Source organism: Myripristis murdjan, chromosome 7, assembly GCF_902150065.1.
Source record: "Myripristis murdjan chromosome 7, fMyrMur1.1, whole genome shotgun sequence".
In the NCBI taxonomy this organism is placed as follows: domain Eukaryota; kingdom Metazoa; phylum Chordata; class Actinopteri; order Holocentriformes; family Holocentridae; genus Myripristis; species Myripristis murdjan.
In genome coordinates, this window is record NC_043986.1 from 11282211 (window position 1) to 11297414 (window position 15204).

The 15204-nt window shown below is 42.0% G+C and overlaps 1 protein-coding gene across 1 annotated transcript; it reads left to right on the forward strand.

Annotated features, from left to right (window-relative positions):
* The first annotated feature begins 7281 nt into the window (after positions 1–7281).
* Positions 7282–13404, forward strand: slc26a10 (solute carrier family 26 member 10). Its single transcript, XM_030056122.1, has 18 exons — positions 7282–7546; positions 8385–8495; positions 8713–8870; positions 9020–9184; positions 9300–9452; positions 9564–9646; positions 9735–9882; positions 9991–10104; positions 10395–10472; positions 10587–10682; positions 11333–11439; positions 11795–11864; positions 12091–12273; positions 12373–12427; positions 12568–12656; positions 12766–12820; positions 13009–13115; positions 13223–13404. The coding sequence occupies exons 1-18, from the start codon at positions 7282–7284 to the stop codon at positions 13259–13261; spliced, it is 2076 nt and encodes a 691-aa protein (XP_029911982.1). The 3' UTR covers positions 13262–13404.
* Positions 13405–15204: the final 1800 nt, after the last annotated feature.

The following is a 15204-nucleotide window of genomic DNA, read 5'->3' on the forward strand; positions in this document are numbered from 1 at the left end:
TATCACTGTTACTGTCATCGCCGGCTCCACCACCAGTCAGTGGACGAGTCAGTCATTTAGTCAGCCAGCAGGCCAGGCCTTTGTAATGCACTTAATAATATCTAGAACGTCCTAGATCAGGTTCCTCCCCATTACCAATCTCAGTAGATCTGTGTGGTCTAGTATAACTTTCCTGTAAATACCCAGAAAATGTGTAGCACCTTTGTGCATCTATCAGTGTTTGCAGAACTCCTTTCGTGAGCTACTGACATGTTAAAAAAAAAAAAGAAAAAAACACAGGAGAGAGCCTCAACTAAGCCAGTGAGGCGGGGGGAGTCCCCAGGCTCTTGGCTTTGTCTGCCTGTTGAGTGGGGCCATCAGATAACAGCCAGGACAATGGCGCTCCATTCTGAGGGCTCTCTTAAATGAGCAGGAAGCGGCGGTGAGCGCCTAGTGGAGTCTTCTGGTGGACTCCCTGGGGTCCGCTCAGCCCTGACGGAGCACGCCACCGCTGAATGGCTGGAGAGCATGGGAGGAAATGAGAAGCCAGTGGCCACCCAGCCGGAGCCACGGGCGCCCTTTGATGCTGTGCTGACAAGGCCCAGGGTTAAGGGTGGGAGCAAGGGAAAGGTGATGGAGAGGAGAGGGGGTAGAGGAGAGGAGAGAGGATAGCAGCGTGTGTTGTTTTTTATATGTTACTCCTTGCTCCCCAAAAGATATGCTTTGAGGAGTGATGATGTCAAATCCCAAAACTATGTTGTGTAAAGAAATGCAAGAAAGACACAGTTTTGCGTTTTCATTGTCTGGCCTTAGCTGTCTATGTGCGCCTGTGCATGTGTGTGTCTGTGTGATGGCACTGCAGGGCAGGAAGGTGGGTTGGCAGTCGCCGCCCGCACAGTTCACGGCCCTCATCTTCCTCGTCTCCTTGTCCTCCACCCTGCTGTTGTCACCCTGGTACGTGCTACACAGAGTGTAAGGAAGGGGTGCAGATGAAGCAGCCCTTCCGTACAGTTAGATCCTTGGGCAGATCAGTCAGGATACACTGGGATGGTGCCAAGGTCCAAGCCCTCATAGGCTTGGCAGGCTGAGCTCAGGAAGGTCCAGTGTGAGAATATTACTGAGTGATATGTATGTCTATAGGGATTATGGAGGAAACTAAATGGTGGTGATTGCAGCTCTCATTGAATATTGCCTTGTCTCTAGTGCCCTTATTGTTTTTATACATTGTAAGAAAACGGGAAAGTCAAGGTTCTTGAGTGAAACATCTTGTCCACTGTGAAAAGTCAGGAGCTCCAGTTTAAAATATACGTAAAGGCCTTCAATTGGACAGCAAATAAAAAGCAGCGTAAATGTGAGCCTTGGTGCAGGCTCGTTGTAGCTGCTAAAGTTGATGAGTCAACAGTTTGGGCAGCGAGCACTGCTTACCTGCCCTAAACTTCAGGTGACGTGAGCCTGGCTGCTCTGGTGATTCTCAAGGACCCACTCCATAAAAGCCTCAATCACAAGACTAAACTGTAGAGGCACGATGGCGGATCAACGCAATAAGCCCATCCCATTTCACATTCATGGCCCAGTGGCTGATTTCACAACCAGTTAGAATATCAGGACTATCCACAACTTTAATCCAGATATCAACCGAGAAAAGCCTGGTGTCTATTTATTATTAACACTGGTGCTAATTCTATTCTATTTGCCATCTGAGAGTCTGGTAGCTTAAATGTATAGCAGATGCATGGTGTTCATTATTAAATGTATAGCAGCTGGTATTCGTCATTAAATGTATAGCAGCTGGTGTTCATTGTTCTCGTATAGTCTATATGGACCACAGTTGGGAGGGAATTTACAGTAGGGTGGTGCCCTGTAATGCTTTGAATGAAAACAGAAGGAAATTTTGTAGATCCTCCGTTGTGTTGAAATGCTGCGGCTCGACAGCTGAGAGTGAATCTGGTGTTGACGGCGCAGAGGTGAGGCAGACAATGCAGCAGCGGCTTTCACAATGTGGTTCAAGGCTGTGTCGCAGTTGTGTACTTGAGCTGCACAATGCTCTGGCACGGGCGAGGAAATAACATATTCCACAACCAGTCTCCAACCAGGCATTCAACACAGGCCCTTTCTTAGAATCCGGTACAAAGCGGCTCTCCGACATTGTGCAGTAAAGCTCATTTGTTACTGTCCTCCTGAAATCTACCTCACGGCAAAGGCAGATTTTAAGTAAGGTTGGGTAGAACAACATGGCACACGCCTCATCTCTGCCCTGGAAGTGAGCAGAAGGCGGCAAGTCAGCGAAGACAACTGTAGCTGTCAGACAGAAATACCCCGGATGAGACTAGACACAGATGAGTCTTTTGTTTTTCACCTGTGGCACCATGACCTGACAGGGGATGGACAGGACAGCGACTACAAGATTAGCGGCAACGTGGAGAGGAAGGTCACAGGGGAACCCAGGTCTCACCTTTTGTTCTCCTCAGAAGATAGACAGGCTGCTTCGTCAACACCATGACCTTTCAAAAATCTGTTCTGGTCTCCAACATAGAAGAGCAGAACACGGCATGCTCTTTAAACTACACTTCCTTCACCAGCAGCAGACCCAACTATTACATAAACCAACCCCATCCGCTGCTTAATCAGATGGAAATAGCAGCATAATCAAAAACAGGGCTGAAACGATGGTTCACCGAGTCATCATCTTTGTTGCTACCTCAACGAGAACATAAAACATAATTGTGGAGGATGCATAGTGAGCGGACCCACACCCTCACGCACAGGTCCTTGGGGAGGCTGTGGACGACAGCCAGAGGCAGGAGGACAGTAGGAGGGCGCTGTCTTACCCGCCCAGGAGATGGATGACACAGATGTCTGATGAATGGACATGGCTGGCGTAGGTGCGGTAGAGGTCAGGAGATGTTCATCACCACTGAACATTACAATAGACTCGCTGGGTTCATGCAAATTAAAGAGAGAGTTTATGGTAGAAAACACTGAAAACCTCTATGCTTTACAACCAGGCTTCAGGTTTATGAGAACGAGGGGAGGGAACTAGGGAGGAACATTTTCCACAGAACTTTGACAAAAAGTAATTAGATCATAGCGTGTTATCCAGGGAAATCTAGACATGCCTAATTACAGGTACAGTCAAGTACAGAGGAATTAGTTGCGGAAAAAAAACACTCCTTGACATCAGTTGGATATGCCACAAAGAATAGAATCTCTGTTTGATTGTTGTATTTCCTAAATAATGGAGCCCAACAAGCTACCATAAAATATACTTTTGAATGAACATCAAAGGGCTGTGGAATAAGCGGGTATGGAAAATGGATGCATGGATGAATCAAAGGGCTGTTAAATTCCTGAGTTGTGCTCGGCTCTTAACCCTTGCCGTAAGTTAGAATAGCATGAGTGACAAATTGCAACAAATTCATGCGGCAACAGGAAGAATTCATCACAAAGAAATGAGTAATGATCTGAAACAATGTAAAAAAAAAAAAAAAAAGAAAAAGAAAAAAAAGATGTGGACAGCAAGAGGAGAGGCGCTAATGGATGGAGAGGAGCAGTGAACGGAAAGGGATGGGAGAGGTAAGGAGACAGGGACACAAGGAGGTGAGCTGCCAGCAGTCAGCCTCATAGACAAGGTCACTTCCAAATAACATGCCATGGGGGGTCGGGACAAGCATCCCATAAATGAGATAAAGAACAATAGGAGGAACTATAGCCCACAAAATCACTGGAGCCTCTCCCTGGACGAGAATAATAGAAAGACCCTGTAAGATCAGGACACACACTCAGCATGAAGGAGACAGGGTGGATAAGATATTTTTATAATGTAATTAATATTGATGCAACAAGGAAAATGGGATCATAAGATGTGCTGCCAAACATAACTGCAGTTGCCATCAGAGTTTATGTTTTTACAAGCCTTGCAACTCTCCATAAGTGCTTTTTTTTTTTTTTTATAACAAATGGAGATAATTGCTTGTCTTCCAAGAAAATGGAGCAGTTAAGCAACATCAACAGCACTGAACAACTGAACAAAACATACTGCAGAGTAAATTAATTATACCCCTTTGCTCTATTCAGAGCATTCAGATCATACTCTCCATGCTGTATCACTTCATTTTCCATATTTTTCACTCTGAGATGAGTAAGTAGGTCAAAATGACCTGTGGTACTTTTTTTTTTTTTTTTTTTGCAATAATTCTGCAATGAAAACATTTAATCTTTTCATGCTGATGATGCTGCTGTCCCATTTTTTTTTTTTTTACTTACTTCTTGTACTTTTTAAGAAAATAGATGTTTTGTCTAACGACCCCAAGTTACCATAAGGGGGTCAAAATGACCTGCGTGCATTTCCTATGGGACGTTTGATCCTTATTAATTATAAAGCCCATCTACTCTTGAGCACTCTTCAAATGTCAGTAGTGTAATGACTTATCAAGACTATTTTACTCATTGCTTTTATATCATATCATATCAGTATTATTGATTATATACTTTTTTTTTCACTGCTGATCAAATGAGCCTTTCCAGATAGCCAGCTAACACCATATAGCTGGTTAGTAACAGTAATAGTAGTATGCTTATCTGTATGGTATTATTCAAGACTGCTTGCTAACATTATTATAGGCTGGGTGGGTGTTTTGTAGAGCAACAAGAGAGAGGTAGAGGCTACTGCTTAGGGTACTCGCTTAGGAGACTAGTTTTATATTTTTGCAGTGCATAATTAGGTTGCAAGCCCATATATTAGGTGAGTTGCTAGTTGGATTTGTTGGCAGGTATACCTGTTATGCACAAGTTAACACCTTAAAATGTTATATAAATAGCCATATTTGAAATTATGAATCATTGTCGTGCACACCAAATATGTTTATTTAATAAAGTTTAGCAAAAGGGATATGATACAAATATGATACAGGTCTTTTGGAAGAGTGCAGGTTCCAGTTATATATGCATCTAAGGGTTAAGATGCAACAGCAGTTCATTAAATAGTTCATAATGCAGCTAATTTGGGACCTCTTATTTAAAACAGGGATGTTTCAAGCAAAGTGGGATGTAACTTTTGATGCATTTTGTATTCACAGAGGAATGTCAATGTCCCATTTCATATTGTTTTTAAGGTGCAGTGGCAACTGGCTACATATTTGTTAGTTATTCATTTTGATTGGATTGTATGCACTACATTTCACTTGTGTGCATTGTTGGCTGAAGTGTCACTCTGGTATTTTCATTTTCATTGTTTAAATTCATAAAGACCTGTCTGTCTGTGTCTTGGAGCTAAAGGGCTTCGTCTAGCATTGGGGTTAACACCCCATATCCTTTTCCATTCAACGCATTGTTCCTTTTACCACTGATTAATATCTTGTTTAAACAGCCACCAGACACACCACGCCGTCAGTATGTTCATAAATCCTCTGGAGCTGATCAACACAATGGCCCACATTCTTTTAAAGGAAGTCACTTATATCACTGCATCTCCTCTCCACAAGAGACGCACGGGCTCTAGGAATATAAGACTGAAACGAAAACAACACATTGCATATCTGTTTGTTTCATTAATTTAAAACATGAGAGAGGGTGAGACACATCACTCTTTGGCGCGTGTCCAGCCGACGCTTCAGTTGTGTGGGCATCGCCGAACCTCTCACCCACACCCAGCTTGACTCCAATAACATCTTAGGCAATGTTCCCTCACTCGTGCAATAACAACAACACAGGCAGAACTTAAAACTTGATAACCCTCTTGAACTTCCTCCACTATTAATTTGCCTTCTTTAATTTGGTGTTGGCCATAAGCATAATTGGGATGAAACTGATACATTTATCGGTGCTAAATGGTTTGCCCCAACTCCATCACTTTGGCTGTGTGTGAGATTACCCAACACCACACACTGATTATGGCTTTCTCTTGGGTTTTCTGAGGTGATGAATTATAGATTTCACAGTCAAATCATGAATATAAATGTAAAATAAGAAGTTTGGTCTCTGTTACAGTTAAGCTTTTTGAATGAACTAGATTTTTTTTTGCCTTACTCGCCACAACCTAGGCCCATTCAAGCCCAAAAGCTTTGGGTGGCAGCCTTTACAACAATGGAAAAATCATGGCACTGCATGCACTTCTTCACGTAGCCTTATAACACACAGGGCCTAAAACTGGGCTTATACCCAAACAACATTCATTGTAATATTGTTTGAATTTACTAGAATAGTACTGGACCATTGTTAAGATTGCAATCTCCATCTGTTTTATGTAATGCTTATGCTATGATGAATAAGGATTGTACATTCTGTATGACAGCACCCAGCAAAGCTATGAAACTCGGTACATTCACTGTTCAATGGACAAAAGGCTATTATTTCTCATTCCTTCAAGGGAGAATCTATATTTCTATTTCTATCTGATATAACATAGCCTGGTTGACTGTTTCTTTATGAAGCCATTAGGAACAATGTTGTTTATTGCCAGCTAGCTGACACAGATCCATTTTATCTTGTACTTATCCAAAGCTCCCTTGTATTCACTCCTGTCTTTGACAGAGGAGAGCATCTCACACATCACACACAATTTCTGATCAGAGTCAAGTTGTGGTTTGATCGATGAACCAGACTGCCATGTATGATTGAGTTTCACAAGGGTCTCATGGGTACCAGACTCTTTCAGTTTAAACATCCACCCATTACAGACTTCCACCCCTCACGGAAATGAACGCCTGTAATAATGCTAATAGATATGGTTTGAGGTTACACCTCAAATCCACCAACAATACTACTTTGATCTTGCTGGGTGTTTCACAGTGCTATACATTGTCTGACTTGTACCTTTTAGCTTGTACCTCCCTTGTAGCTTTCCAGAGGCAGGCCAGAAGGGAGGATCTTCAAACAGTCAAGGACTGTTGAGTGCAAAGGAGGTTGTGAGAGGTGTGTGTGTGTATGTGTGTAGTTGGGGGGGATGTATGAGTAAGGGATAGGCAGGTTGTATGATAATTTCTATTGCAGCCAAAGCCTTTTAGCAGTAGGACCCAGAGGATTAATGTAGCTATCCATCACCAAAAAAGGGGGGGAAATGGACAAGCACACCTTTATGGGATCTCTGCCAGACAAACATGTAAAAAATCCTCCCCAAGCAGTTCAACACAGTAACAAAAAAGGTCCAGCTTTGAGCCCTGTCATTGGCTAAGAAGCATCTGACAGGAAAATACAATGGCTCTTGATGTCAGGGCAGAGGCTGCTATATATGTAATGCAATAGACAACATCTTTTCTGACTTTACCAGAGTACGTTAGAGGTAAACCATCATCTCGGGGGCACAAGATGAGCGCTTCAGTGGCAGTGTACAGGAATATTTACACGGAGGACCGCTTCAAGCAGGCCTACGGCTCCGAGGAGAAGAGCAGCGGGAGTCTGCGGCTGCGGGAGAGGCTGGCTGGAGGCTGCAGGTGTTCCCGGCGAGCCTGGCTTCACCTGTTGAAACTGAGAGTGCCCATTTTCAGCTGGCTGCCGAGGTACAGGTTCAAGAAGTGGATTTTAGGAGACACGATAGCGGGACTGACAGTCGGTATTCTTCACATTCCCCAAGGCGAGTACATATATCCTCCAACTATTTATTGTTCGGCTGGTGCCACATTGAAGAAGCTTGCCGTTTATGGTCAAAACTCCTCAACGTCCCCCCCTGCATGTCGAAAAAAAAAGTGGGGATTTGTTTTTGTTTTGTCTATTTAATTTTCTCACTTTTTTCGTTTGGCAAGTGGGTTTATAATTTAACGAGTGCCAAAGTAGAATCTAATAATTGTAACAATAAAAAATGGCATAGCTGTAGTTTATATCAAGAACTCCACTATTGTGACAATACAATTTTTGGCTACCATAATATATTATCAACGTATTATAGGCCCATCATAGATTTCACACACATACACACACAAGTTACGTATGTGTGTAAAGGATAATGACTGATATAAATTGGTTATGTGATTACTTATTACAGTTTATTTATATATAACATATTTATATGCACATTTATATTATATACATATTTATACATACACAATTTATGCATACATACATATACATTGGCAGTCACTGTGTGTGTGTGTGTGTGTGTGTGTGTGTGTGTGTGTGTGTGTAAAATATAAGACATAATACAACACATTTACATCATATTGTAACAGCCAAAAATTACACTGTCACAATGGAGATGGAGGTCTTGCAGAAGTGATGGTGATTAGTTGTCACTTTTATTTATTTATTTATTTTTATTTATTTATGCATTTTAACAGTCACTTATATACTGAATCATGCATGTAACTTGCCACAGTCTCAGTGTTGGACAGAAGGTAAGATAACACATTCTGGACATAGTTTACAGACTCATGTTTATTGATTCTCGCCTGTCTTAATGTCTGTCCCAAACACAGGAATGGCCTTCGCTTTACTCACATCGGTGGCACCGATATTTGGCCTGTACACGTCCTTCTTCCCTGTAGTCCTGTACATGTTGTTTGGCACAGGTCGCCATGTTTCCACAGGTAAGACTCGTCTCCACATCACAGCTAATCCTTTTTACAGAATTATTTGCATGATTGCAGATCAATCAATGAATCGTGGGATTCAGTCAACATGGGTAACTGCTTTGCTGCAAACTGCTATAAATTGTTATTTATTATATCCTACACTCCTTGAGTATTGATCACTTTTCAGTCCATGCGTTTTCCACTGCCACTGAGATGATTTGTCTCCTGTCAGGTACCTTTGCTGTGGTGAGTCTGATGACTGGCTCTGTGGTGGAGCAGCTGGTGCCTACTCCTCTGGAGCTCAACTCCAGCTCCTCTGAAGCAGCAGACTTCGAGGCCCAGAGGATTGGAGTGGCCTCAGCCGTAGCGCTTCTCTCAGGGATTATTATGGTAAATCAGAAACACCATTGGGAGTAAACATCATGTCAAATGATCTAAAGAAATAATCACGTGGAGACGGCACTTTGTGTTTTGTGAAAGATCAGATTCCTTGACACGACACAGTGCGTTTTGTCATGTGTCGGTCCTCTCTGCCCCAGCTCTGCATGTTCGGTCTCCAGCTGGGTTTCCTCTCCACTTATCTGTCGGAGCCGATTGTTAAGGCGTTCACCAGTGCCGCCGCCTTCCATGTCACCGTCTCCCAGCTACAAAGCATGCTGGGGCTGCGGCTCCCTCGCCACACTGGGACCTTCTCCCTCTTCAAGGTCAGCGCTGCCTCATGATGACACCTTCATCGGCCTAACTCAAGATTTTAATCTCACTTTCAATGGAATGCATAGCTCACTGTCCGTTGTTCTTCTCTGTTGTTTGTGTGTTCAGACCCTTGCGTCAGTGATGGAGAACTTGCCTCACACCAACATGGCCGAGCTGCTCATCTCCCTGTTGTGTTTGGCCATCCTGGTCCCGGTGAAGGAGATCAACATGCGCTTCCGGCAGCGACTACGCACACCTATCCCTGTGGAGATCCTCACGGTCAGCCTGCCAGTGGTTAACAGCTGCTACCATGATTACTTTCAGGGGATATTTCATTTCCACATAGTAATTACCATGTGATGAGGCATGATTTTATTCTTTATTTCTCAGGTGATTATAGCTACCGGAGTGGCCTACGCCTCCTCGCTGGATTCGACATATGACATTCAGATCGTTGGCCATATCCCTGCTGGGTAATCTTTTGTAGATGTGGCAAATTCACAACACTGATGACCCAATTTGATTTCTCCGGTGTCTTGACTGTGATTCCTTTATCCTCAGTTTCCCAATGCCACGGATACCGGCCTTGCACACTTTCCCTGACATTGCTGGAGACACAGTTGCCATAACATTTGTTGGTTATGCTGTGTCGGTCTCGCTGGCAATGATCTATGCTGATAAACATGGGTACTCCATACATCCCAATCAGGTACAGTCCTGGGTTGATACTTTACTTGACTTGGTAAAATCTTTCATGCTGTTTGTTAAGGGACACCCAGGTCTGACCTTGTTGTACTGAGCCTGTGTTTGATTACAGGAGCTGCTGGCCCATGGCATTTCCAACACCGTCTCCTCGCTTTTCACCTGCTTCCCAAGCTCAGCCACTCTGGCCACCACTAACATACTGGAGAGTGCTGGAGGATACACACAGGTGCTGCTACTTAATATGACGTGTGCACTCTGTCTTATGTAACTATCACAAGTCACTGGTATGCACTGCGCATCGAGAGCTTGCCATTGGCCAAGCTTGAACCATAGACTTTCCATGATAATATGATGTTCTTTGTCTTATCCAATCCAAAGATCCAATTGAAATGGCTTGCAAAGTAGACATACGTTTTCCAGGTTTTTATACGATGCTGAGGCTGAAGCTAATAGGGAACAGCGGGACCGTTTTGGTTAGATAAGAGATGCATGTTTTTTCTGTGTTTGTTCCTGCAGCTGTCTGGCTTGTTCACCAGCCTGGTGGTTCTGATCGTCCTGCTGCTGATTGGACCTCTGTTCTACTTCCTACCTAAGGTGTGTGTGTGTGTGTGTGTGTGTCTTTAGTTTTGTGCATGAGAGAGAATGGTGGGGGTGGATGGCGGGGCAACAGCACAGTCATGCCATTCTTCTTTTCATCTCTGTCCCCAGGCAGTACTGGCATGCATCAACGTCACCAGCCTCCGACAGATGTTCCTGCAGTTCCAGGACCTGCCTGAACTGTGGAGAATCAGCAAGATTGACTTTGTAAGGCCATAGATTGATGCAGCAGAAAGACATGAGAGTGTATGTGGTGTCCATGCATAAGCACAAAAACAAGGCGATGCGAGAAAGGTGGTTAAATAGATCCCTAGTTACCATTTAAGGTAACAACTGATTCATATTGCACAGCTAATTGGGCTTTTACAGTAACTGTTCACATTGGATTTTAGTATCCCACTTAGACCACGATCGCCTGCCAAATATAAAATAGTGCAATGATGTTAATTTATCTTTTGCAGAATAAAACAGGTTTTTCTTACTGTTGACTCTAAGCATGATAGTCCATCTGTTACTTCAAATGGGCGACGGCTGAACGCTTGACTGACGCTTGCTTAAATTCTTTGTGATTACCCCAACATTAATGCTGCACATCTAAACAGCAGACTGCTGTGCTAGTATTTTCTTTTGTAATTAAGCTACATGCCCTTTGAAGTGCATCAGGTAATCGCTCAATGGCATGCTTCATCATGTATTAGTCAGAAGAGTGACCACTACATTAAAAAAACAGTCGGCACAACACATTGATCAGTTTTGTCCTAAAATGTGGACTCAAATGAACCAATACTTGCACTCATATTTTTTCAATGCTGTATCTTGATGTAAGAATAAAGTGTTGTGGCTGTGTCTCGGTGCAGATGGTGTGGGTGGTGACCTGGCTGTCTGTAGTGGTGCTCAACGTGGACCTCGGTCTAGCCATTGGAGTGGTTTTCTCTATGATGACCGTCATCTGCCGTACACAAAGGTACTTTTTCAATTCCCTCTGCACAAAGACTGTAGTGATGATGGTGCAAACCTCTGAGTGCCCTTCACGGACGATCCATTGTAAGAAATACACACACATCACAATGTGTAGCCATGATGTGGGAACATGACACACATCCACAACAATAATCATGCTTGTTACACTCCTGGCCATGGCTGCTTGAAAATTAATTTAGGCAAAGACAGTGGATACTTTTTTTCTTTCATGGGGATGTGAAATAATACAATCATTAAAAGGAAAGAGCACTTAATAACCCTCAAACTGTGTGCTGTAGATCCTAACTCATACTATGTTATTTCATTTAAACTTACAACAGTATCCCATGATTCAACAGGGCTGGCTGCTCAGTGCTTGGCAGGGCCAGCAACACAGAGATTTACAGACCTCTGCAGAACCACAGCAAGGTGAGAGGACACGTCTTTGGTATTCAAAGGTATTCGTTTCTTTTACCAAATATGCACATAAAAAGAAATCCTCCTCAGGGCACTTCTTGAATGATTCCTCGAGCGTTACATTTTTGGCACATGAATTTTTCACTTGTTTTAAAAAGATGAAGTGATACTAATAAGCTCAAGGGCAACACAGCTGTATCCCAGAATTAAGTTGCGGGTGATTTTGTATTCCCCGCAGTGCTATGAGGTGCCTGGAGTGAAGATCCTGACCTACAATGGGCCCATTTACTACGGGAATCGCAGCTTCTTCAGGGAGGAGATGAGCCGACTGCTGGGTCTGACTCCAGAGAGGATTCGCAGCCGCGAGAAGGCCAGGAAGGCCCTGGAGAAGAGGGAGAGAGAGAGCACAGTCAGTACTGTGGTAAGACTGCAAGACGTCCAGAAGGGCAGAGTACAGATCACATTGTAAAATCAGATCCAGTTTCATTGTCTCATTGATGTTTTTCCCATCGTCCTTTAGGAGAGAGGTGTTGCAAACACATCATTCTCATCAGAAAATGAGATATTTAAATCTGGTAAGCATTAAAATCTCATTGTGGACTAAGTTGATTTTGCATTTTGCTCAAAAAAAAAAAAAAAAAAAAAATCTTTTAAAAAAAAAAAAATTAATGAGTAAATCAACAATATTTTATGTGATACTGTTTTTCGCATGCAGAAACATCTGAGAATGATGTCCAGGCTGTGTTAATTGACTGCAGCAGTGTGATATTTGTTGATGTTGCTGGAGCCAGACTCTTTATACAGGTCAGTCTGCTGAAGCATGACATGTTCAACATTATATAGTATAGGGCCGTCTACATTTTTAAATGCATGTTGTCAGTGGAATTGATTGTTTTCTTTTGCCTTTTGACAGATGTGTATTGAATGCCAGAAAGTTGGAGTTCGCATATATTTGGCAAACTGCAACGGTAAGACGAAGCATCAATATGCACTATTTTCTTACTGATTTTCTGGCTACCTCACTTTGTTAACAATTAATTTTAGGGATGTCTTTAATTGAGAGGGATGAATCTTTGATGGTGCTGAATATTCACTCTTTGCAAGACTGCGCTGCATGCATACAGTGTGTGATGATCAATGATCTCCCTCTCCTCAGAGAGCGTCTTAAAGATCCTTACATCAAGCGGTCTAATGAGCTACATGAATCCTCAACATATTTTCGTTACTGTCCATGATGCCGTGGTTTACATTGAACAGCAGAAGGTAAGATAGAGAATAGAAAGTTTAAAAAAAATGCAAGACGCTTTAATTTCACATTAACTGCACCAATTGTAACAAAACATCCACCATTTTTTTTTAATCCATCACAGGAGAAACCTCCAGAAAACACCCCAACTGTTTGGGTGTGAGCTGGGTCACCCGTGATTGGTCAAACTCGTTACCTGACGAGTGTCTGGAAAATTGTTGAAGGCATTAGGACCCGCTTGATTCTTCAGTGAGGGCTGCATTAGGGGTCCCTACTGTGTAAGGGGCCAGACTGTCCGACTGTACTGTATGCTAGTGTTTCCATAAATAAATAAACAAATAAATAAACACATACATGAATAAAAGCAGTAGCCTGTTGTAGCAGAAATGGAGAAGCTATCCCATTACAGTGTTACCATTTTAAGCTTATAGCAATCTTGCGGAAATATTAGGCTCTCCTTACATTCATAATTAAAACTATATTAGGAAATCCTCACAAATTCAAGAAAGTTTAAATTGGGGAAAAAAACAAACAAACAAACAAAAAAAACTATTCCACTAAACACAACTGCCACTATATAAATATGCCTTATGACTATGAAAGTGTATGTTATAATTATGAATTATTTTTGTATAACTGTTCAGTTTTATTTGTCATATATGCTGGAAAATTAGGTTAATGGTATTTATTTAGGTTTTTGTTCTTGGCTTATTTTTTGCAATGCAGAGATAAGTTTGAAGTGCACTGAATTATTTCTTGAAAGATTTTGTATATTTATATCATTTGGAAAATGTGCTTGAATATGCAACTGTGTAAATGCCGTTCCATATTGCCTTAAAATGTTGTTTCTATTTACTGCAGAGAGACTGCGGCAGATATTTTTGAGGTATTTTGACAATAAACATACTTTCAAAAAACTAGGAATGAAGAGACTATTTTTTTTTTCATTACATCTAAAAATAAATTTGACTCAGAAAATGTGGAAAGGCATTGAAGAATATCCAACACCAAGCCATTCTTCTTCTTTTTCTTCTTGTTCTTACAATTATTATTATTCTTTATACAATCACAATACAGAGCATTAAACAAGGAAAATTCTGTGCACTTGGGAGTGAAATGTGAGGCTTTCTGTCGGGTTTTAAAAGATCCATTGTATTTGGTGAGGTGCTGCAGACAAATGTGTTCACACTGAGTAATGACATCGACCAAGTTTCTTAAAAATCCAGGATTCCTTAAGGCTGCAGCTGAGGGAGAGAAGATGGTGGCTACAACACAACAAACACTAAAAACAAAAGGTGGAAATACCAGGACAAAGATTGCCAGGGCCCATTCAAACTCTACAGGCTGCAGGTTTAATCAAATGTATAGCATGAGTACTGGTGTTAAATTGCAGCAAAAACCTAACAATACATAAAAAAACTAGATTTGCCTCCAAATAGATAAAACTGTGACGATACCCATGGAGAAACTGTTTAATACTATCCGTAACACTATCAGCACAAAGGAATAAAACATATCCTTCAAGCATATCCATCAGAAATTATGAGGTGTTCAGATTTGAGTATAAAAAAAAAATTAGACACACTGAGAGCAATGTCTTACCTTGCCACCATACTGCCCCCTGCTGTCTCAAAGTGAAAGGTTTTGTTCCCAGCACAGAGTGCACCTCATCATAATCATGTTACCTTGACCTGATAAAACTACATGTTGTGTGAGTTCAAAACCAGGGCAAAAAAAAGCAAAAACTAATTATTTGCTTACTTGATGTTGGATAGCCAAGTTATTAATTTTTTCCAGTGCATATTTCAAAGAGGCCTCTAGACACTGTACCCTTTGGGTTTTCCCTTTAAAGCTCAAGGAGTATTTCACTAATTGGCAGGAAGTAGTCCACTTCAATTAGAACATGGTACACAAGGCTCTGGCCAACTGTTTACTAAGCCAGATTCCACAGGCAGACCTACAAGCATGCACACACACACACACACACACACACACACACACACACACACACACACACACACACACACACACATACGCACAGTCAAAAAGTAGCCTTGCACTCCTCCAGGAATATTCACGCTTTAATGACAAAGCTTTGATATAAAA

Coding starts and splice junctions, on each gene's coding strand:
- slc26a10 (XM_030056122.1), top strand. CDS start 7,282: ATGAGCGCTTCAGTGGCAGTGTACAGGAATATTTACACGGAGGACCGC. Junction 8,496..8,712: donor AGGTCGCCATGTTTCCACAG/GTAAGACTCGTC, acceptor GTCTCCTGTCAG/GTACCTTTGCTGTGGTGAGT. Junction 8,871..9,019: donor TTCTCTCAGGGATTATTATG/GTAAATCAGAAA, acceptor TCTCTGCCCCAG/CTCTGCATGTTCGGTCTCCA.